The sequence below is a fragment of the Fundulus heteroclitus genome, chromosome 6 (assembly GCF_011125445.2).
Source record: "Fundulus heteroclitus isolate FHET01 chromosome 6, MU-UCD_Fhet_4.1, whole genome shotgun sequence".
Lineage (NCBI taxonomy): Eukaryota > Metazoa > Chordata > Actinopteri > Cyprinodontiformes > Fundulidae > Fundulus > Fundulus heteroclitus.
The window spans coordinates 5,454,276-5,476,116 of record NC_046366.1 but is presented as its reverse complement, the minus strand read 5'-3'; the positions used below and the strand labels follow the sequence as shown (position 1 = coordinate 5,476,116).

Genomic DNA, 21,841 nt, shown 5'->3' with positions numbered 1-21,841 from the left:
AACTCCCCCCAGCAGCCGCTTCCTCGCCCCCGGCTCTGACAAGCAGCTTTACCTCAGACCCGGATGCCCCGTCGCCACAACCAGACAAAGGCAGAGATTTGGCAGTTAGGGAGGGAAAGTCAAATGCTGTCTTAGCGTTTTGTTTTACGGTTTAATCGAGGTAAAAAGACCGAGCTTACAGGCTATGCCCGCTAGCAATTCTGAAACAAAACTTTGCTGCTGTGTCTGGCTGTGTTTTACAGTTATGACAAACTTTATCTCCATAAGGGTTTTATCTACCAATGGGACATTGATGTTTGTGGTTTTCAGTTCGCTCATTACAACCAAATGGAGCTTAAAAGCCTTTTTAAAAGAGTGCCGAATGTCCGCTAGCATCAGTCGCTAATAGCTTCCCGATTAACTTACTGCTACTGCCCTAGTGAATCTAACTACAGCATTTAAACCTAATGCTGGTCTTCGTTTGACTCTGCCATCGTCCGATAGTGCTACGAGTGTTATTACAGCATTAATAAGAAGTAGTGTTGCACCGATACCAGTATCAGCCGGGGCGCTGATACCGCACTAAAATGGTGGTATCGATATCGGCGAGTACCAACACTCTAGTGAGTGTCTCCCGACACTCACTAGTTCTACTGGATTCACTTTGTATTAGTCTTTTTTCCTGCTTTAATAAGGTAGCAGCTTGACAAAGCCATGATGGCAATTATTTTACATCCAAGTAGTATGCTGTTCTTCATATATACACTCATACATAAATTTCAAAGTAATGGTATCGGTATCGGCCGATACTGCACAGGCAGGTATCGGTATCGGGGCCAAAAAATGGCATCGGTGCAACACTAATAAGAAGCATTAATGTCGATTTAATGATGTTTCGTGTAACTTAAGGTTAGGTCCGAGCGAGTTTTCCTCCCACATACTGAACTTGGCTGTTCTACCCACAAATGCAATTCCCTAATAAGCTGCTGCGCCATTTAAGGGGAGATAAACCAACTTTTCAATGCTTCTGGTCATCAAGAAGCGTTGTCACAATGATTGATCAAACCCCGGTTTCCTTAAGTTGGTGCTAAGTGTAGCATATATCTGATCTTACCTGAACATTTGAAGTTGGTTGAGTCAGAATGTGGGTGTCTTGAAGGTGATGGTCAGATCTGCGTGGTACCATAAATCTGTAGTTTTCTGCCTGTGCTGTCTTGGTAGCTTTTTGAGTCAGACTGTTTTATTCCAGTCAGTGGTTTATCTTTGTGAAACGTTGATCTTTCCCTCAATTGCTACTTGAGTCTTAAGAAACTGTCCATCCGACAGTGTGGGAGGTGAACAGTGAGGGACCCTCTTTGAAGGAGCTGAACTTTATTACACTGACATTTACAAGAACGGAAAAGAAGCAGCTAAAGCATAAGTGAGTGAGAGGAAATGAAAGCACTTTAAGAGGAATATACAGCTGACACACGGTCAGCAGCCAGCGAGGAACTGCACACTCAGAAAAATAATCAGCATTCTGCTTTACTGGCGTTAGTCTTGGTGTAAAGCAGATCGGTACAGCCGGTATGATCTGAGCCCAAGCAGCCGGCCCGCTCCCCGCTCTCTGGAGAAGGTAGCAAAGTAGTGAGGTGACCTAACAGCGTGGTGACGAACATTGAGCTTCACCTCTGATTCTCGGTGTGTCTGCTTGTGTTGCCATGGCAGCTGAGATGACTGATGGCGTGTTTGGTAGATCTTATTGTCCAGTTTTACTCAGGTTTGTTTGGGGTCCGTTTCCTACGAAACAAGATGAAGTCATGGAATAAGTCGAGTGTGAAATCGCAAAGAAGGGTTTTACTATGATGTTTTTTTTTTTTTCCTATCCAATAGTTTTTTTTTTTTTTCTCGTTTTTTTTCTGTGATGCACGCTTTTCTGTTACAATCTAACTTCATGACCTACTTTTCTTAATTTTTATTGGAGCATTAGACACCAATCAGATATTGAGGCAGATCTCCGATCTCTGCTTTTCTCAAGTTTAGACTGACTGTTGGAAGGGCCGGGTGATACATTGATATAATCAATTAATTCAAATTAACAATTTTTTTAAGATTTAATTTTTGGAAAATAGGGCTTTTATTTTGCCAATGCCCTCATTGGGCTGCCATGAGGAGAATAGCATGAGAATAGCAATGATGAATATGTTTAGGAAAGTATGTTGTCAAAATGTTGTAAATATGAAAAAAAAAAATTTTTTACCATAATGCGAGTCACTTTAATTTACTCATTTACGTTAGTTTGAAATTACACAAGGTAAGTGAAGGTTTTTCTTAGTTCATTGTGTAATACCACTCGCAGCAGACATTTTGGTATATTTTCATCGTTTACAATGGCAGGGCCGCCATCTTGTTTTACAAGCATGTTTCACAGCTGGTATTTAGTTGCACTTTGAATTCAGGTCAACTCCCAAATGAAATCTTGAGATAAAAACAAGTTTTTAAAATAATATCTTCAATTTCTTTTTGTGAAACTAAAAGAAGGAATAAAATTGATAAATCAGATTTGGCATAATAAAGTCTGAGATTTTATTTTAAGCTATATCGCCCAGCCCTATATGATGGTGATTTTAGCTGATTGTGATTTGTTTTCATGAGCTGGAAACAAACCAAATACTTAACTTTCTGGCTAGATTAAAAGTAGACTGGTCTGAATAATAAAATGCTTAAAACAAAAACAATAAGGTTACAGAGGTGGGCGTCTCTGCCATAAAGTCAGTAACTTCCTCCAGGTTATGGGGACAAAGGTATTTATTCAACAAACCAACTAAAACCAACTTACAACATACCTTATTTAGTCCTTTTCCAGATGTTATACAGGGAAAGCTTTCTTTTGCACATCTGCGAAGGTGATGTGCTTCATATCAAAGTATCATAGCTGGATAGTTTTTTTTTTATAAAAGAAATAACTGCTGTTTCAAACTCAATATTTAACAGAAAAATAGAAAAGATCTTTAAGCAGCCTTCCACTGATAAGTTGTCGATTATTGAGATGAGGACCAGATGCAGCGTCCCATTTTGTGTGTGTGTGTGTGTGAGCAGTGTGCGTCACACAGCTCTGCATTTAAAAGGAGTTCACTATTTATCAGAAGCAAAATGATTACAGAGACAAAATTTTAAACTTCTTAGTCTTAGCATCTATTAGTGGTTACCGTGGAGGCCATGACTAACAGTAGTCCCTAAGGCCGTCCTTTTAAAGCAAGTGGACCATTGCCCTTAGTGTTGGATTTCCAAAATGCTGCCAACATTTCTCTTTCCAGCATGTCCCACGGCCCAAACAACTGGACTTAAGACTAAAACATCGTCAGCGTTCTGTTATCTGCTGAATATAACACGCCTCCATAAAAAGATAGCTTCCATTCTAGAAGCTTTTTACACATTTTGTGACGCCATCTTAAACAGCTTTGTCTCTTTACTCCGTGAACTTCCACGCCGCAGAGCGTCGTCAGCGCTGACCTGGTAGGACTCATGTTTGGTGGCTTAGCTTCCAACCAGGTGATCAGCCGTCACTGCCAGTCCAGCATAAAGCTGACCAGCGGGGCACCACCTGATTTCTAGGCATCTCTGACCTGCACTAGTTCACAATTGTACTTTGTCACCGCCGTTGAGAGAAAACTGTGGGATCAGCGTTAAAATCCTTGCATTACGCAACCCCTCTGACTCTCTCAGCCCGTTTCTGGATTTATTTTTTATCATCTAAGGTTTTTGGGATATTTCGGCTGGGGTTGACTGACTCCCTAGAATCCAACGGACCAGAGAAATGTATGTTTCTTTGCATACAAATAATGAATCTGTCTTTTAAAACTCCCAAAGTCAGTTTGGAGTTAAAGTTGCAAAATGTAGTTAATTTGCACAACAATTAAAAAGAAATATAATCAAGCATCTTAGCCATCATACAGATGTTTGCTTATAGATTTCCAAGACAAGTTCATTTAGTTAAAATCCAAGATAATTAAAGATGGTTGTCTAGTACAGTCTTAATTTAAAGTTTGCGATAATGCTGCACCATGCCAGGAGGACATACTTTGATATTTGTTTCAGTTAACTTGTGTTTACTTCACTCATTATAACATGCAGGTCACTCTCTGTGAGCTTTAGCGTCTTGCTCTAAAATCTGGATCAGGTTTTAGCTCCACTGCCAGTGAGAGCTTATCCAACCAGAGAGTTTTATTATTGGCATGCAGAACCTGAAAGTACTGCACATGGAATGTAAAAATCTACCAAGAAGTGTATCAGAGTGGTTTGTTGCAGTCTGCAGTGTAGTTGCACATTAATATTGCACCCATTGGGATTTGGTGTGCTGTGTGGAGTGGGACTAATTTGATGAGAAATGGATTCGTTGCAGTGGCCTAATCAAAGTCTCAACCTCATCCTGATCGAAAAACTTTGAGAAAGATCGGAAGCAACGGCGTGAAGAAGAGTGGGCCCAAAAATCCCTTCCTTAGTCACAAAAACTTTTTAGCAGTGCAGTACTTTGACATTTAGATTGTGGACTGATGAACGAGAGAGGAGAAATGTGGTGCTGTGGCATTTGCCCCAGAGCTCCATCCATGCTTTGAATGTCAGCGGACTGAAACGCACCGTCATCTTTTTTGTTATCAGAAGGATAATGACCTGCAGACTCGCATCAGAAACTACAAAATCACCCTTAGCTAAGATTTCCTCACCTTCTACAAGAAGGCAAGCGGTCAACTATGACAACGTGGAACTTTAAGCCACCAACTCACCCTGACGTGAAAGTGACAAAACGATCATTTATGTAGTGAGGACAGAGCAGCCTTTACACTTCCTGTTCCTGTCAGACGTGTGGTTCTCGCCACAATCCCACCGGCTCCCTTTCCTTTTTCATTTGCATGCACCTTGTTGGCTGAGCTGAGGCTCTAAATATAACCCCGGTCTGACCCACGCTGGTTCACAACTCTAAGCGTCTGCATGACATTAGCGCCTAAACTTCTGCTCGGGATGGTTGTAGGTTCTGCACTTCCTCGTCGTGTTCTCTGCTGGCTCACAGCGCCGGCTCGTCTGAAGACATGACCGCCGCTCATCGTCTGGCAGCTAAAATAACACCCACATGGAAGTAGAAGATAAGTCCTGCTGTTGGATCAGAAGTCGCTGGACTAGATGGAGTTGACCTTTGACCCCCAACTATTCAAACGGACACTGTGTCTGTCGGTCCGTCTCATAAATCCCAGTCAACTCTGTTGGAGTTTTTGGTTGTAAATCACCAACAAAGGAAGAACGTTGAAGGGGGGTGAATATCTGCGAGGTGCTGCATGCATCTCTGCTGATCGGGCGAATTAACGTGGCGGCCCGGCGTCAGGAGCCGCCCGTCGGTCTCTGTACTCCTCGCCGCGTCGTGTGGCCGGCCATGTTGAGGGAAGCCTGCTCTGTCCCGTGAGGTGAGGGCGACCTGCTGGCCCGACGAGGCCCACGCTGCTCCCCTGTACGCTTTGCTTTCTCCAATGGGCTTTTATTGGCATTCCTTTTTTTACGGCCCGCGCTGTATGGGAATGTGTACGCAGAGCTCATAAATGTCAGCCTTGTTGACGGAGCGGTTTACACAAGTATCTGTTGCACAATCAGTGAGCTGAAAGCCTCATTAGCGTGGTTTCATTTCAGCCCGGCGCATCGGCCTCAGAGGCTCAGCTTTACACACGGCGGTACCGACGGTCTCCTTTAGAGCGCTAAAACAAGTTGCTCCTCTGCCGTTCCTTCACTGGTCTGCAGAACTCCCTCCTCCTCCTCACCTGTGGCAGTTGTTCTGTGAGGTTCTGCTCTGATTACCACACGCTGTCCTAATATGGCGTTGATCTGGCTCGTTGTTCTGCGTGCATCAGAGTAACTAAAGTCAGGAGCGTGAGCCCGAACCGTGATGACTGAAGCAGAATCTGCCCCAGGCAGCAGAGCCACAGCTGGCCCCGAAAGCCTCGGCTCCCATCTCTTGAGCGGCTCTGACTTCATAGGAACGGTTGTTGTGGTATTGATGTTTCCCCGTCCCCGTGGTAACCGGTCCGTCGCTGACACGTGTCCCAGCGACAATACACGCAAGTGTTTTGAATTTTCCTCCTCTTCCAGTCCCCGGTGTGATTACAGGAGTTTCTGCTCCGCCTGCAGGAAAGCCTCCAGGGGAGCAGGCTTCACTCCCTCCACTGCCTTTACCAGTGAGCTCATGGAGAGTTATGGGCTGACCATCAGTTATCTGTCAATGCTTTTACACATGAATAAAAGTAGATGCTGGTTTGTTCAGGGTTTTTTTAACCAGTTACTGTAATCACAGGAAAGGTTGAGCAAACTAAAGAAATGTTGATCAGATCCGCTGTGATCTACGAGCTGTGCTAGAAGCTGGTGCAGAGTTTCTTTGCATTAGGCCCAATCCCTGTGTGCCATCCATTGATGGGCGTGTGTCCCAGAGCTGATGAACAGATGTTAGGGAGGAGGAGGAGGAGGGAGCGAAGGCAGGAGCTGTGAGTGACGGGGCTTCAGAGCAGCAGAGGTGTGGGTCACATTCCTCTCCAGTACATCCCACTGATAAGCATCAACTGAGCGTTTCCGCCCCGCTCGCTCGCTCATGCTCACCAGCCGGACTGCGGAGGAACAGAACATCTAGTCCCCGCCCGAGGGACAGGAGGGCGGTGTGTTTTAGGAGCGCCTCCCGTTTGTTAGACGACCTGTTTCTGATGTTTAAATGATCCCTGCTGTAGTTGGAGACGCTCCGTTCTACCGATGCTCTCTGACGGCCATGGCTGGACAGGAAGCTGGCTGTCGCCCTCTAGTGGACAAAGGCGTTTGGCTCAATCTTCGCTCATACATGCTCAGGGCCGCGCTGAACGTCATATTTCTGGACCTGCTTCACATTTAGTCACATCACAACCACAAACTTTAGTGGCTTTTATCAGGAAGTTGTGTGACAGCCCAACACAAGCGTGATACTGGAGTGTTTTCATTCGGTCTGTGTTGGTTTCTGTGATGCTGGAGTGATTTCATTCGTTCTGTATTGGTCTCTGTGATGATGTTTATCTCTAATAAAGCTCTGAGGCCAGAAACAGAACAGCTGCATTTAGAGCCACATAAAAAAAACAGCTCCTGGTTATGGGACTTTTCTTCCGCCCGTTGCTTTTAGATCATTTTGTGTGTGTCCGAGTAGAGCAGGGCTGAATAAACATGCAGCCACACTTTTCAGATAGAGACCCTTTTAAAACTACGTGTTTTCTTCCTTCCACTTTTACCTGAATGGCGCAGGGCTGTGTAATAACCCGATAAGTGACCCAGCCGGGTTTGTAGCTGGAACCTGTGAAGAGAATCAGGCAGCGGGCCTCTAAAGCGTGAGCTGCTGCCGTCCTCAGGTTTTTTTTTTTTATTTGTTTCCAAACAGCCTCCTAACAAGCCATCTGTCGTTACAAGCCGGCTTGTCTTCTCTGTCTTGTTCACGTAGGTCAGGTTTCCCTCATTTCTGTGTTCAGTGAGCTTCAGGGAGCCAGGAAATTCCTGATTTTTTTTTTTTTTTTTTTTTTTTTTTAAAGAATAAACGTCAGCAGCGATGTGTTGATAAGGCCACGTTTAGCGTCTTTACTCCAGGTTACACCAGGTCATCTTCCCCACATGCACAGTGACTGATGCAATCTACAATCGGCTTCATTTAGTTTCCTCTATTGGATGTTTTTTTTGTTTGTTTTTGTTTTCAGTGTCGTTGAGTTCTGGAGCAAGAAAAGTGGATAAATGAGCAGTGCATGCTGGGAAACCAAAACAAATCTAATTCCTTCTTCTTTTTCTTTCAGTGCCTCTGGAACCAACATTGTTGCCATTGATAATAAAATTGAACAGGCAATGGTAAGTCATCAATTACCCAATCAGTTATCTGTTCTATACAAAAATGTTGCCTTTTCTTATTTAAAAGCATATAAATGTGCTCAAAAGTTATTTCATTCATTCGCTGCAAAAAGTGATGTGTGCTGCCTATTGACATCTGCTTATTTAAAGTCAAAAGGAAATCTTTCAGGCCTTTATTTGTCTTAATTTAGATGGTTATGGCTTACTGCTAATAAAAAATGCATCAGTGGCCAATGGATGAATGAATGAATGACCCTGTCGTGAGTTTTAGGTTAAATGACCTAAAGCAGCTTTTAACCAGATAGTTGTAGTTTAGCACCCCCCTGCCACGGCACCGTTGACCCATCATGTCATGTGTTCTCCAGGACCTGGTGAAAAGCCATCTGATGTATGCGGTGCGTGAGGAGGTGGAGGTCTTAAAGGAGCAGATCAAGGAGCTGTTTGAGAGGAACTCTGTGCTGGAGAGGGAAAACGCCGTGCTCAAGTCCCTGGCCAGCAGCGAGCAGCTGTCTCAGCTGTCCGCTCAGACGGGCGCCGCCGTCGTCCCTGCCGCCGTCGCCGCTCCCGGGTCCGCCGCCTCCTCCAGCCTTCAGCAGCTCCATCCCATCCCCCAGCAGCTCCATCTCCAGCCTCAGCCCCAGACTCCGCTCGACGGCGGCCAGCAACCGCAGCCCAACGTCACCTCCGCTTGAAGTGCATCTGCCCTGCTTTGTGCAGGGCAGGAATAAAGAAGAGCTTCTTCTTGTACAACTTAATATAATTAGTCTATGTGAAATTAGAAAGAAGAAAAAACTGTCTTTAGCCACCAGCTTGACCACAGAGTACAGTGCTTGTGTGTGTGTGTGTGTGTGTGTGTGTGTGTGTGTGTGTGTGTGAGAGAGAGAGAGAGTGAGCCAGTGAGACTGTGAACAGGTTCTGGAATGTATGCGTGCGTCTGTACCGTGGGCCTTTCCAGTGTTAATGCAATCATCGAGTGTCAGAGGGAGCGTTCAGGGAGGTGGGGGGAGGTGGGGGTCATGGTCCAGCTCGCTCCAACGCTGGTTAGCTTCTGCCTCTGGTCCGGTCCTCTCTGATCAGGACCAAGCAGAACCGCTCCACCTCACCGCCTGACCCCAAACGCCCTCGGTGTGGAGGCTCAGAAAGCAAAGGGGTTCACCGCCAGGAAGAGACAGACAGGAAGTAGAACATATTTTTTTAAATGAGACTGAGTGGGGGGGTAGACGGGGGAGTTTCTTTGCCTGGCTGCTTCATGTCAGGATGTAAAACTGGGAGAGTCTTTATTTAGTTTTGGGTTTAGTCTTTGTTTTTGTCATTTTCCTCCGGAGCGCCACACCGCTGCCGTTACCTTGCATCAAGTCCAACTCTTGTCAGTCCTCCTACTGTTATTAGTGTTTTATTTATTACAGGGCTGCTATTTCCACCATTGAACAATCTGATGAAAGCTGTTAAACAGTGGCCCGTGACTCCTTTCTTCCTCCTTTCCCTATTTTCTTCTTTTTTTTTTTCCAGTGTTTTAACAGCTCAGCCACACTTCCCAGGCTGCCCTCTGTGAAAACAAAATAAAATACAATTCTGACAGAAGTTAAACACTAACTCAGATAATACGCTGCAATTTGCCAATTCCATAGCTTGAGCTCCATAGAATGTACATTTTTGTATAGTATAAAGTATTATTCGCCTTGACGGGCGACGGCACCTGTCCACTTCAGATGTTAATATAAGCCAGCAAAGGGGGCGGTTGAAGAAGACCCAGTTATTTGATCTTAAAGTGAATTTAAGAGTATTACCATGCCCCCCTCTTTACGTTCAGTTTGATCTCCACTGGTTTTCCTGAGAAAAGGGGGGGAGAGAAGCTGTGAACTCATCCAACATACTTCAACGTACGTCAACCAAAGATGAAAAGCTGTGTGAATCCATTCTTTCAGAGATGCACATGAGATTTTTTGTTTTTTTTGTTTTGTTACTTTCTCCTACACAAGAATATTTTTGTTGCTGTTCAGCATGTTCTGCATGATCTGTAACCTTCAAACCACTTTCTTACCTCATTTTTATTCAGCACTCTTATTGTAAGATAGTCTGAACAGTGTAAATCGGGGGGGGGGGGGGGCAGCGCGTTGAAAATAAAACCCTAGTGTTGCCGACACTAGTCGCAGAAAAATGAAGTGAGCCATGTTTTGTTTGTTTAAATGGTGTTTGAATTTCATATGCCGATAGTTTTGTTACTTTGCAAATTTTATTGTATTTAAATAAAAGCAATATTCAGATTCCAAGATGTCCTTGTATTCGCTCTTGGCGTGGCGGCTCTGCTCGTACGGGGAACGCCACCGGCTCAGTGCAGCACACGATGCGGGAGCCATTCATGGCTCCAACCACACCTGGATGCACGCCCCCACCCTCTAAACCAGTTTAACATTTCTACACCGTCCACCAGCACCAGCGCTGTTCACTTCTGAAGCTTTAAAAGGTTAAACTGTTCTGTCTCTGAGCCCAAATGAGTAGAAAAGCCAATCACTGGCTGCTAATGGGGTCTCAGTTACAGATGTTTTACACCCTCACTAGCTGCTAAGTTGTTGTGGAGAAACCACAGGCTTCCATATGGCTGCATATTTGGCCTCAGTTCTTCTCAGGATTGGTAGATCAGGTTTAAACTCATTTTCCTGTCAGGAAGCCGAGTTTTAAACAGCACACAGGTTTAAGTTTGGACGCATTATCCTTAACCTTGGAATACCGATTGGGTTCAAAGTTCCACTCATCTGTCCCAAATGGTGATGACCGACGAAAGGAAACCGTCTCTGAAGCCGAGGAACCACCGAGGTCCGAGGCTGTCGTAAACTAGAAGGCCGCTGGTGTCACTGCAAGTTGAACAGAAAGGCCAGCTGAGCAGTGGAGCCTCCAGAAACCTTTCATATGGGGGGCCAGATGGGGCCACTGAACCTAAAAGCCATAATTTCAGGATTTTATTCTGCTGTTGTAGTAAATCTGCCTGTGGAAAACTATCAAAGACTTAAGTAAATGCCTACTAACATCTTTTTGGTTTGTTTGATTTTTAATGTTGCTAATGATCTAATATGCATAGACCAATAACTACATTTTGAGTTGAACAATTACTTTTTGAGTAATTATATTAGGAATAAGGTGTGCGTTTAATTTATTGCAAAACAAAACATTTATTAGTGGAAAGTAGATACTGGCAGATACAAAAAAGCATGATACAGGGCAAGAAGAGCGGCTGCCTTGCTGTCTGTGCATCATGATGAAATGCTAAACTGATGCTACAATTTACACTGGCCAGTGGGGTGGCTAAGACATGGCATGGGGGCGGGGGGGGGGCGGCAAGGCCACCCCCTGGTGGCGCCACTGCAGCTGAGAGGACGCAGCCTCGGCTTCAAGAATCTGGCTGCCTGCACGGACAAGCCAAATGTTGTCTGGAGAAAGCTTCGATGTCAGCCGACCACAAAACAGACCAGCAACATTCAAGATGGACCAACGACAGCATTTAGCCTAAACATTTCCACATCAGAAGAATTTCTGAATGTTTGGCACGCACCCAGCTAGTTGCTGCTTCAGATTTCAGCATACTGGCAGTTTTTCTTTTATGTCAAACGAGACAAAGATGTAAAATGTGTGGAGTCGTCGCGCCGAGGCTTTTCAAGTGAAGAACACTGTTCCAACTGTCTGGCACGGCGGCGGCAGCGTCATGCTGAGGGCTGGTTTTGCTGACAGTGGAACTGAAGCGTTGCATCAAGTCGATGCAATGAAGACAGAACTACCTTAACATTTTTTACCTTCCTCTCAAGCAGCCAGATGGTTGAAACAGACCATTCTGCAATAAGTAGACTTTAAATGAGAAGCCTGGAAACCCCGAAGAAGGGAGGTAGGAGTAAGGAGAGATGAAGGAAGAAAACATCAGGACACAAAGTAGGAATTACAGGGACAGGAAGGATGAAATGGAGGGGAGGAAGGATACAAAGAACACAAGGAGTGATGGAAGGAGGAGCATCAGGGAGGGAAACAAAGGTTTCAATGGTAAGGAAGGATGGATGAAAAGGAGGAAAGATATTTAGACAATAGGATGAGTGATGGAAGCCTGGAGATAAACTTCATGTATTTTGATACTTTTGCAGATCCAGAAGACTGAATCAAAGCTGACTTTCCCAGAGAGCGCAGAATCCCTCTCCTCCATCTTTAACAGCCGACTACTTTAAATGAACAGGTCTGCGTTTATTTCCTGCAGCTAGGGAGATTCAAACAGGAAGGTCTGAGTCATGCTGCTATACCAGGATCAGTATTTAGACAAAGCCTTTTATTTGAAGAAATTACAAAACTCATGTCAGAAAACGTGCTTTTCACACACTATCCTATTAAATAAATCTTCTCTGAAAACAAAGTCTTCATAGTGTTAACAGTTTCGAGTCAGAATGGGGAGAGAAAAAAAAAAAAAAAAAAAAAAAAGAGTCAAATACTCCCCTGCACTGAGTATTCACAACACAAAAAGCTGAATACACCGACATGAACAAGAAATGGGCGCGTCTTCCATCAACACCGACGTGAATCCTGCTCGTTTGTCCCGGGTGGGACCTCCCTCTCCTCGGTGACGTCACAGCGGCTCGGCACGGTCCCGTCCTGTGGGCGGGCGGGTGAGTGGGCGGGAGCAGGACGGAGGAGCTCCTGGGCCTCGTCTCCTGAGCCTCGGCGGCCTCGGCTAGCCCACGGTAACGAACCTGCTGCCTCTGCTGCTCTGCGCCGTGGCGACGCGCCGATCTTTGAGGATTCGGAATCGCTCGTTCAGAGTCATCGACGTTTGCTGGGGAGAGAGAAGCCCGAGTGTGAACCTTTAGGAACAGACTTTTTGGGGGAGTATTAAAGAGGTAAAATTAATAATATGAGAAAAAAAAAAGTCCTAGGTCAATAAAGTAAAAAAAAAAAAACCAACACAAAAGTAATAATGTTATGAGAAAAATGTCATATTATGAGAATTAAGAGGGAACATTTCCAGAATAGTAACAGTTAGCAGAATAATTTCACTCCTGAAGTAATAGGGCCAGGTTAGATTATTTTAAATATTTTTATTCTTTAGGAGAATAAATTCAGGAGAATGAAGCTAAAGGGATACGAAAATAAACTTGTAATATTACAAAAACAAAAATGCTACGAATACAAAGTATATTCAGAGATTAAAGTCCCTCTGATACTGTTTAAGTGACTGAGTAACTGCAGATTTGCCACATTTAAGATGGCGGACGCTCTGACGCATCGCAGCATAGGCAGAACCCGCCCAATGACGCGTCTACGTATATGATGTCTATGTGCAGGGATACGTCCCAACGTCCTCTTACCGGCTTCCCAACGCTGTTGATGTCAAACTGCAGAGGAACTCCTTTAGGTTCCTTCTTCTCCACCGTCTCCACCTTAACAGGAGCCGGGCTGACAGGCGGGGGGTGAAGGGTCCACGCCGTAGGGGGCCTGAAACAAGTTAAACACAGAGGCTGTTGGGGGTGGAGGCGTCTGACACAACGTTACTCCAGAGACTTGGAGGGGTCGTGCTGAAGGCTTACTCCGGTTGAGTCCTGGCTGTCGGGTTGTCGATCGAAACCGTCAAGATTCCGCTGCCGGCTGTGGATGTGCGCCACCTGGTGGACAAACAGAAGAGCCGTCTCAGGCATACAGAACCAACAGATCCCAGAATGTCGAGCGTCTACGTCCTTTAGCGTGAATAAATGGGGCGAGGAGGCTTACTGGCGTGTTCTGACGGGAGGAGTCCGGGGATTTGGCTTCTGCACCTGGGCTTGCACCTGCAGAGCACAGAGAATGCCGGAAATGATACGCTGGGGAGAGTTCAGAGGTCGGATTTAATCCACGTCAAACTACGCACCTTGAGGCCTCTGTGAAAGAGGAACGTGGCCTGGCGAGCCTCCCTCTGCGTCTGCTGGACCGGCGGAATGGGTCTGCAGACAGAAGAACCCAAACTGAGAAAAACTCTACACCCGTCGGACTGTGTAGAGACGACCACACGCCATCAGGTCTTACCGCCGTCGGAGCTGAAAGGGTCTTCTGGCCGTTGTGCTGTAGTCTCTCTGTGGATCGGGCTTCCGGTACAGCCGCCTCTGAACCTCTGCCCTCCTGTACTGAGCCTCTGTGCGCTGCATGATGGGCCTCGTCCTCGGCCGCATCTTCTGAGGGAACGGGTTGGGAGGAGGATCGTAGTTCAAATCTCAGATCTCAGAATGTGAATGTGATGTATCAGAAATGTATGCCTGTGGCTTGCAGCTAATAAAACCCCAAAAGTCATTTTAGAAAATGCATTCACACTAATAGCAAGAGTTTTTAACACAGAAACGTTAAGGAAGATTGCTCTGTTGACGACCATTGAACAGTCACTGCCACGAAGATGAGCCCTGGTAAGAGACCTCTGGCGTCTCTGGTTCAGGGATGGTTGCGACGGCTGTAACCCGTCTGCTGGACAAGCGGGAGCAGGGGCTCTTGAAGGACTACAGCTGTGAATTGTTCCCTACACTCCTGGGGTTCTCTTCACAATCTTAACAAGGCTTCTTCACCTTTCCAGTCCAAAATCAACGCAGTGATCTACCTGGAGACTTTAGAACGCTTCATGCTTCCCTCGGCAAACAAGTCGTATGGAGATGCTGATGTCATCTTTTCCAGCAGGACTTGGTACCTACCCACATTGCCAAAGGTACCAACAGCTGGTTCAGTGACCATGGTGTTCCCCTGATCTGAACTCCACAGAAAAACTATGGAAGATTATCAAGAAGATAAGGGACACCAGACCCAACAAGGCACATGACCGGAAGGCAGCTATCCAAGCAACCTGGGCTTCCATTACACCGTCAACAAAACCACAGGCTGATCGCCTCCATGCCATGCTGCACTGATGCAGTATTTCACACAGTAGGAGAACTCAGCAGAGTGAGAGAAATAGACCCTGATGTCCTCCAGCAGCCTAAGCCTATAGCAGCATAACTATAGAGGTAGCTCAGGGTAACATGAGCCACTCTAACTATAAGCTTTGTCAAAAAGGAAAGTTTTAAGATTAGTCTTAAAAATAGACAGGGTGTCTGCCTCACGGACCAAAACTGGGAGTTGGTTCCACAGGAGAGGAGCCTGATAGCTAAAGGATCTGCCTCCCATTCTACTTTTAGAGACTCTAGGAACCACCAGCAGACCTGCAGTCTGAGAGCGAAGTGCTCTGTTAGGAACATACGGGGTAATCAGAGCTCTGATATATGATGGAGCTTGATTATTAAGGGCTTTATACATGAGATGGAGAATTTTAAAGTTCTATTCTTGATTTAACAGGAAGCCAGTGAAGGGAAACTAAGATTGGAGAAATATGATCCCTCTTGTTGATTTTCATCAGAACTCTTGCTGCAGCATTTTGAATCATGTTAAGGCTTTGAACTGTATTTTGTGGACAAATTACAATAGTCCAGCCTTAAAAAATTAAGGATAGTATCAACTGCTCCAGTGTTTAATACAGTTGTGTAAATTTAAATTCAGAATTTAAAAGCAGAAAATCCATCTAGGTTTGGATGTCATCAAGTCATGTCAGTAGTCAAAGTAATTGATTGGATTCATCAGGATTTATGGATAAATATAGCTGACTGTCATCAGCATAACAGTGGAAATTAATCCCATTCTGTCTGATAATTTTACCAATTGGAGGAATATATATATATAGTAAAGAGATTTGGTCCAAGGACTGAACCCTGTGGTACTCCACAAGTGACCCTAGAGTTTGAAGAAGATTTATTATTAACATAAACAAACTGGAATCTGTCCGACAGATAAGATTTAAACCAGCCTAATGCTTTCCCCTTAATCCCTACAGTATGTTCAAGTCTTTGTAGGAGAATATTGTGATCAACTGCATCAAATGTAGCACTGAGATCTAACAGGACAAGTACAGACACAAGTCCATTATCTGAGGCCATGACAATATCATTAGTGACCTTCACCAGAGCTGTTTCAGTGCTATGATGAGCTCTGAAGCCTGACTGAAACTCCTCAAGTAGGTCATTACTTTGTAAATGTTCACAAAGTTGATTAGCAACTACTTTCTCAAGAATTTTAGATAAGAAAAGAAGATTAGATATAGGTCTGTAGTTTACTAACTCATCTTGATCAAGAGAAGGCTTTCTTCAGTAAAGGTTTAATAACAGCTACTTTAAAAGCCTGTCGTACAAATCCATTTACTAAGGATGAATTAATCATACCTAAAATGGAGGCATTAATCAAAAGGAATACCTCCTTAAATAACTTAGCTGGGATACAAGTCGAAGGTTTAGTTGAAGCTACAATTTTAGAGAACTCAGAAAGCTCTAATGCATCTAAACATTTCAAACACCAATCAGGTTCTAAAGATTCCTCCAACGCTGCCTCACTTACTGAGGACGAGGTAATCATCATTGGGAGGATGCAAATGGTTTTATTTTTAATAAAATCTATTTTATTTATGAAGAATCCCATAAAGTCATTACTGCTGAGAGCTAAGGGAATGGATGGATCAACAGAGCTGTGACTCTGGATAAGCTTGGCAACTGTACTAAACAGAAACCTAGGATTATTTTTATTCTCCTCTATTATGTCGAATTATGAAGATTGAGGGTCTTTTTATACAACAGTAGAGTGTTTTTCCAGATTAGGTAGGATTCCTCTTGATGTGTAGAGCGCCATTTTCTCTCCAATTTTTTAACATTGTGGTTGAAAGAATGCAGTTCTAGATTAAATCAGGGACGCAGCTTCTTATGAATAATCTCCTTTTTCCAAGGGGGCTACATTGTCTAATGTAAAACACAACGAGGAAGTGACACCACCAACAAAGACATCAATTTGTGAATGGGAAGACAACATTGCTTACAACTGCTGGGCATTTCTGTGATACTGAGAGAATTAAAAGGGGACAGACTCTAAAGTTTGATACAGCATTATCTGATAAGGATCTACTATAATAAAAAATTATTTTGGGGTTGGAGAACTCAGTTAGATTGACCTCAATGGTCAGATAGGACAGAGTTGTGAGGAAATACTGTTATGTCATCTTTCCCCCATGTTGTTGCACTTCCTTCGACAGTTTCAAGGGCAGTGCCTCGTGAACTCCGTGTAGGCGGGGTTCGGGGCTGTTTGGAGGAATGTGGCCTTGACGGCTGCACTATTTAGCAGTCAATCGTTCCCCAAAATGTTTGTTTGTTTAAGTGTATGTGATGGACGGTTGTACTGGAACTGATTTTTCGATTGCAATCCAAATTGTAATTGACAATAAAATTTGATTGATTGATTGATTGACAATCAATGCCATATGTCAGCACAAGGTCCAAAGTGTGAAGGAAAGAGTGTGTCAGTTTATGCACATTTTGAGCAAAACCAATTGAATCTAGTATATAGTCTTTAATCTATAGTATTAAAGACTAAATTAAGGTTATCACATTCAGTGTCAACATGAATGTTAAAATCCACCACTATATTAACCTTGTCAGTGTTTAACACTAAATCAGATAAAAAGTCTGAGAACTGATCTGGGGGACCACTAAGTGAAACTAATCTCTTCACTAGCTAAGGGGAGGCTATTTGCTGGTTTTTCAACAGCACAGAGCCTCCAAAGCTACAAAAACACTACATTTATTACACGTATCATTATCACTAAAGGAGGCAGAAGAATAACTAAACCCCAGACACAGAGAGCAGGAGAGGGATGGAGAGTTAGACAGTTAAAGCTGATGGAAGGATAGGGGAGGAAGCCATAGTAAAGCTTAAGCTAGGCTAGCAACCTCTTACTGCGCCGAGAAAAGCAACCGATGAAACACGAGGAGTTCCCAAACGTGAAGTGCAGCAACAGAGAATGTGCTTTAAATGTGCTTATGTGTTATAAACAGAGAGATGCCACAGCAAAGAGATTAAAGATAAAATCGAGAGTCTGGAAAACAAAACCACAATCCACACCGCAGCAATAGCGAACAGGAAGTGTACACCTTACCACAATCTCAGGAGCTCCAATCAATCACCATAAGTTGACTATTTGATGATAATCAAATGCCCTGAGATGCAGATGTGTGATGAGAGCACCAACCTGAACAGAGCTCTCTGGTTCTTAAAGGGCCCAGACACCAAGAAGTACTATATAAGGGCAGCATGTCCTGCCTGTGCTGGCATGTTTAAACTGGTATGTTTAAAACAGTTTTCATTAAAAACAGGCAGAAAGCACCCCGACTGACTGGGAGCCTCCTCACCCTACCCTAGGAATGAGCACAGCAGAGGAAACCTGTTTCACAGCCCGTGCCCAAAAGGTAGCCGTCCAGAACACGGACCCACGGGTAGACAGACAGCTACACCTTTTCACTCCGTACTCTCTTCATCACAGGCAACATAGGCATAACCACTGACATTATTGGCTGTAAATCCCCAAAATGTTAACTTAAACCAGCAGCTTAGTCTCAACTCTCAGTTAATGTTTCCAAAGCACCATCACATAAAGTTCTGGTCTAATAGCAAAGAATGCAACAGAACAAAACAAGTCGGTATTTCTACAGTGACGACATAGATGCTTCACAGTTAACATAAACTGATCTAATCTGCAAACTCCTCGTCTGCACTGTGGATTTGATGACTCGAACTGAGCAGGTTAATGCATCTGCACACACACAAAATAAAAAGAAATATCAAAAAGCCACAAACGCACCTAAATATTCAAAGCTCTGCTTGAACTTAGCCTAAATCGCCAACTTCAACCTGGGGGTGTCCTGCATGGAGGAGCTTTAGACTGGAAGGTTTGCAGGGCTGCCTGGAGGTCAGCAAGTTTACGATGTCTGCAACGTCGCCAAGACGGAGAGAAAGCTCCTCTCATCAGGGCGAGCCAGTGCTCAGCAGAGTTTAACCGTGGAGCAACTTAACGCGGTAGATAAATCGAATAGACTCCTACGTGGTCAGGGGCTTTAAAAATATCGGCTCTTCCTTAAACTAACATCCAACGGGTGAGAAAAATCTGTCTTGTCTCCACAAGAGCAAACGAGACGTCAACGCTTCCTGGGTGTTCGTACGGCAGTGAGGAGAGAAGCTGTGTGAAGACGACAAAGATCAGGGTTCCTAACACAATTTTCTGTCCTAACCCCATATGTAAGGATGGATGCAGCGTTTAGACAATGTGACACGAAATAAAGGCTTAAGATGGTCTGGAAATTATTCCAACAGGGAATCCAAGAGGAACGTATCATTTAGAAAGTGGGCGCAGATTTTTCTGCTAACCCTGGCCATGTGCCTGACGCTGCTATGGTCCTGAGGAAGCGCCTGCATGTGCTGGAAAGCAGGAAGAAAAAGCTGTTACTTTTCTCCTCATCAGTCTGCGGCTTCAAGTCGAATCCATCATACACGAGTTATCTGATTTCATCTGACTTTAATTCAGCGGGGGGCCTCATATGCTACACTGGGTGTTTTGTAAGCAGTTCTTTCCACGCTGTGCTCTCTCCATCACGCTGCTGTGGACGGGCCCAGACTGCCGTCCTCTCACATTCCCACATGTGACACTTCCACTTCAGTGGGGGGTCCAGACCAGATGACCGCCATGGCTGTAAACCAGGCTCCGCGTTTAACAGGACCTGGAGGTTGGAGGAACCAATCTAAACCCATCCCAGCCGGGATTAGTACCTGACTGGCCGCAGATCTGTTCAGCGCTCCGGCTCGTTTCAGCAGAACAGCCGGCCTCCTGGCCGCCAGCCCGGTGATGACCCCCTGACCCCGGCGCCGAACCCCCAGAGGAGGAACCCTCCTGTTTCTTAACATGGCCGAACCTCCTCGGGGCACGCCACCTCCTGGTGAGATGAGAATTCAGCGACAGTTTAGTGGCTTTTACCGGGAGCCGGTCACCGTGGCGGGGGAAGCCGGGCTCCCACCTCTCGGTGCTGCCGCTCCGCTCCTGGCTTGGCTCAGACGGCCTTTCTTCTTCACCGGTCTGCCATTCACAGTCGCCTGTCTTCTCTTCAGCTGTCTCTCCCTTTTGTTTAAGCGGATGATGTCATCTGTCGAAACGAGAACACGAAAAATCGTCATCCTCGGCAGTGCCGTGTCTCTGTTTACCCAGATTGTCTGGCTGATGCTACCAGGCAGCAGGCTAACGCCGCTAAGATGCTGTTTTGGGGATTAAAAAAAAGCGAGCGCGTTACCTAAGGACATGTCGACTTTATCAGGAACGGCCGCCATCTCCCTCCGTGCTGTGCTAAAGCCCCCGATATTCATGGCTCAAACGAGGACAGACGCTCCAGGAATAACCCAGCAGCTAGCTGGAGGTTCTGCTGCTGGTTTCTGAAGCTCCTCCACAACAGAGGAACCGCCTCCAAACTCTTCTTCGTTTCCTTCCTATGGTCTTTTGTGGCGGTGGTGCAGACCAACCACCAAAACTCTTTACCGCCACCAGCCGGACTGGAGGACGATCAGGAAAGAGGAGCAAAATACGGTTTTAAAAATTGAGGCGCTAGATGCAGCAGTGCAGAAGATGGCTTTGGGTAAATCAGCAGGACAAGATGGATTAACTGCAAACTTTTATCAGTTTTTCTGGTCTGATCTAAGAAAATTACTTTATGACGCACTGAAAGAATGCTTACAAAATAACACACTATTAACAACAATGAGACAAGGATTAATTATCTTAATTCCAAAACCAAACAAAGAGAAAACAATTATTGATAATTTAAGACCAATCACTTTACTCAGTATATATTCCGAGATTCTTACACATGCCTTGGCTAATAGACTTAAAAGGGGAATAAACACAATCATCGGTGAAACTCAATCTGGCTTCCTGCAAAGTAGATCAATACATAACCACATCCGTCTTGTTTTAGATTACAAACATCTGGTTGAAGATGATGGGGTCATTTAGTTTTTGGATTTTTTCAAAGCTTTTGATTAGATTGAACACCCCTTCATTTTACGGTTATTACAACATTTTGGTTTTGGAGAAAGATTTATAAACATTGTCTCAACATATAACAAGCTCTGTGTTACTTCATCCATGAACTACAAGGAGATTTGATGTAAAAAGGGGTATTCCACAGGAAGGCCCTATTAGTCCTCTACTTTTCATTATTAGAACAGAACTATTAACTTTAATAATGGTAAGATAAGTCCACTAAATTTCCTTGGTACAAAACTAGTTATTACACAATTAACAGACGATACAGCATCGTTTTTAAAGGATGCTGATCAAATCCCTGACGCTTTAAATGCCGTTTCTTTTTTCTCAAAAGAATCCAGCATACACTTTAAATATACCAAACAATATAATAAAAACAATCAACCAAATTCATTAGAGTTTCATCTGGAATAATAAACAACATTTGATCAGAAAGAGTGACATGGTAAAACCAGTAAAAATTTCACATTAAAGCAAAATTGCAGATTAAATTGTCAGATTACCACACACAGATATTAATATATTGGAAAATGCCATACAAGCATAATTTCACTCCACATAATATGATTATTTGGAATAACAGATATATTGCTCTCATGTCATCTTGAAGACATTCTTCTTCGAAATGTTGGCTACAGATGCTGTTTTTTCTCTCTGGCCAGAAGTTGTTGGCTTGGCGGACTTCCTGTTTGCGGTAAGGCGTATTGCGTCACTTCCTGTTGTTGCTGTGTGAACGACGGAGCTTTGCTCCAGGCTCTCTCGCTTTTTATCTTTAAACCTCTTTGCTGTAACATCTGTTTCCAAACATAAGCACTTTTAAAACATTGTCTGTGGCTGCTCATCACGTTTGGGAACTCCTCGTGTTTTTACACGGTTTGTTCTTTGGCGTGATAATAGGGCGTTAGCCTAGCTTTAGCCTAGCGTTAGCCTAGCGCTAGCCAAGCCTTAGCCTCATAATGGCTTCTCCGGCTCTGACTAAGTCTCCTATCTGCTGCTCTCTGTGTCAGATGTTCAGTTATTCCTCTGCCTCCTTTAGTGATGATGGTACATGTAATAAATGTAGTGTTTTTGTAGCTTTGGAGG

At 44.4% G+C, this 21,841-nt stretch overlaps 2 protein-coding genes across 4 annotated transcripts in view; one reads left to right on the top strand and one right to left on the bottom strand.

Annotated features, from left to right (window-relative positions):
• LOC105925192 (TSC22 domain family protein 2) overlaps nt 1–10,112 on the top strand; it is a 33,414-nt gene extending 23,302 nt beyond the window's left edge. For both annotated transcript variants that reach the window (XM_021315627.2, XM_012860919.3), the window contains 2 exons: nt 7,791–7,842; nt 8,208–10,112. In XM_021315627.2, coding sequence (XP_021171302.2) covers nt 7,791–7,842; nt 8,208–8,534 — 379 coding nt within the window. In that variant the 3' untranslated portion in view covers nt 8,535–10,112. The remainder of the gene's footprint in view (nt 1–7,790; nt 7,843–8,207) is intronic.
• Nucleotides 10,113–12,124: 2,012 nt separating this feature from the next.
• Nucleotides 12,125–20,236, bottom strand: LOC105925201 (UAP56-interacting factor). Of its 2 annotated transcripts, none has more exons than XM_036137917.1 (9): nt 20,010–20,236; nt 19,740–19,865; nt 19,495–19,658; nt 13,870–14,012; nt 13,715–13,787; nt 13,579–13,634; nt 13,398–13,472; nt 13,179–13,305; nt 12,125–12,646 (listed from the first exon to the last, which is right to left on the bottom strand). In XM_036137917.1, exons 1-9 carry the CDS (start codon nt 20,080–20,082, stop codon nt 12,545–12,547), a joined length of 939 nt encoding a protein of 312 aa, XP_035993810.1. In that variant the 5' UTR covers nt 20,083–20,236; the 3' UTR covers nt 12,125–12,544. The 2 variants fall into 2 exon arrangements, with proteins under 2 accessions (XP_035993810.1, XP_012716382.2); XM_012860928.3 differs by having other exon boundaries at nt 13,870–14,015; nt 20,010–20,235.
• Nucleotides 20,237–21,841: the final 1,605 nt, after the last annotated feature.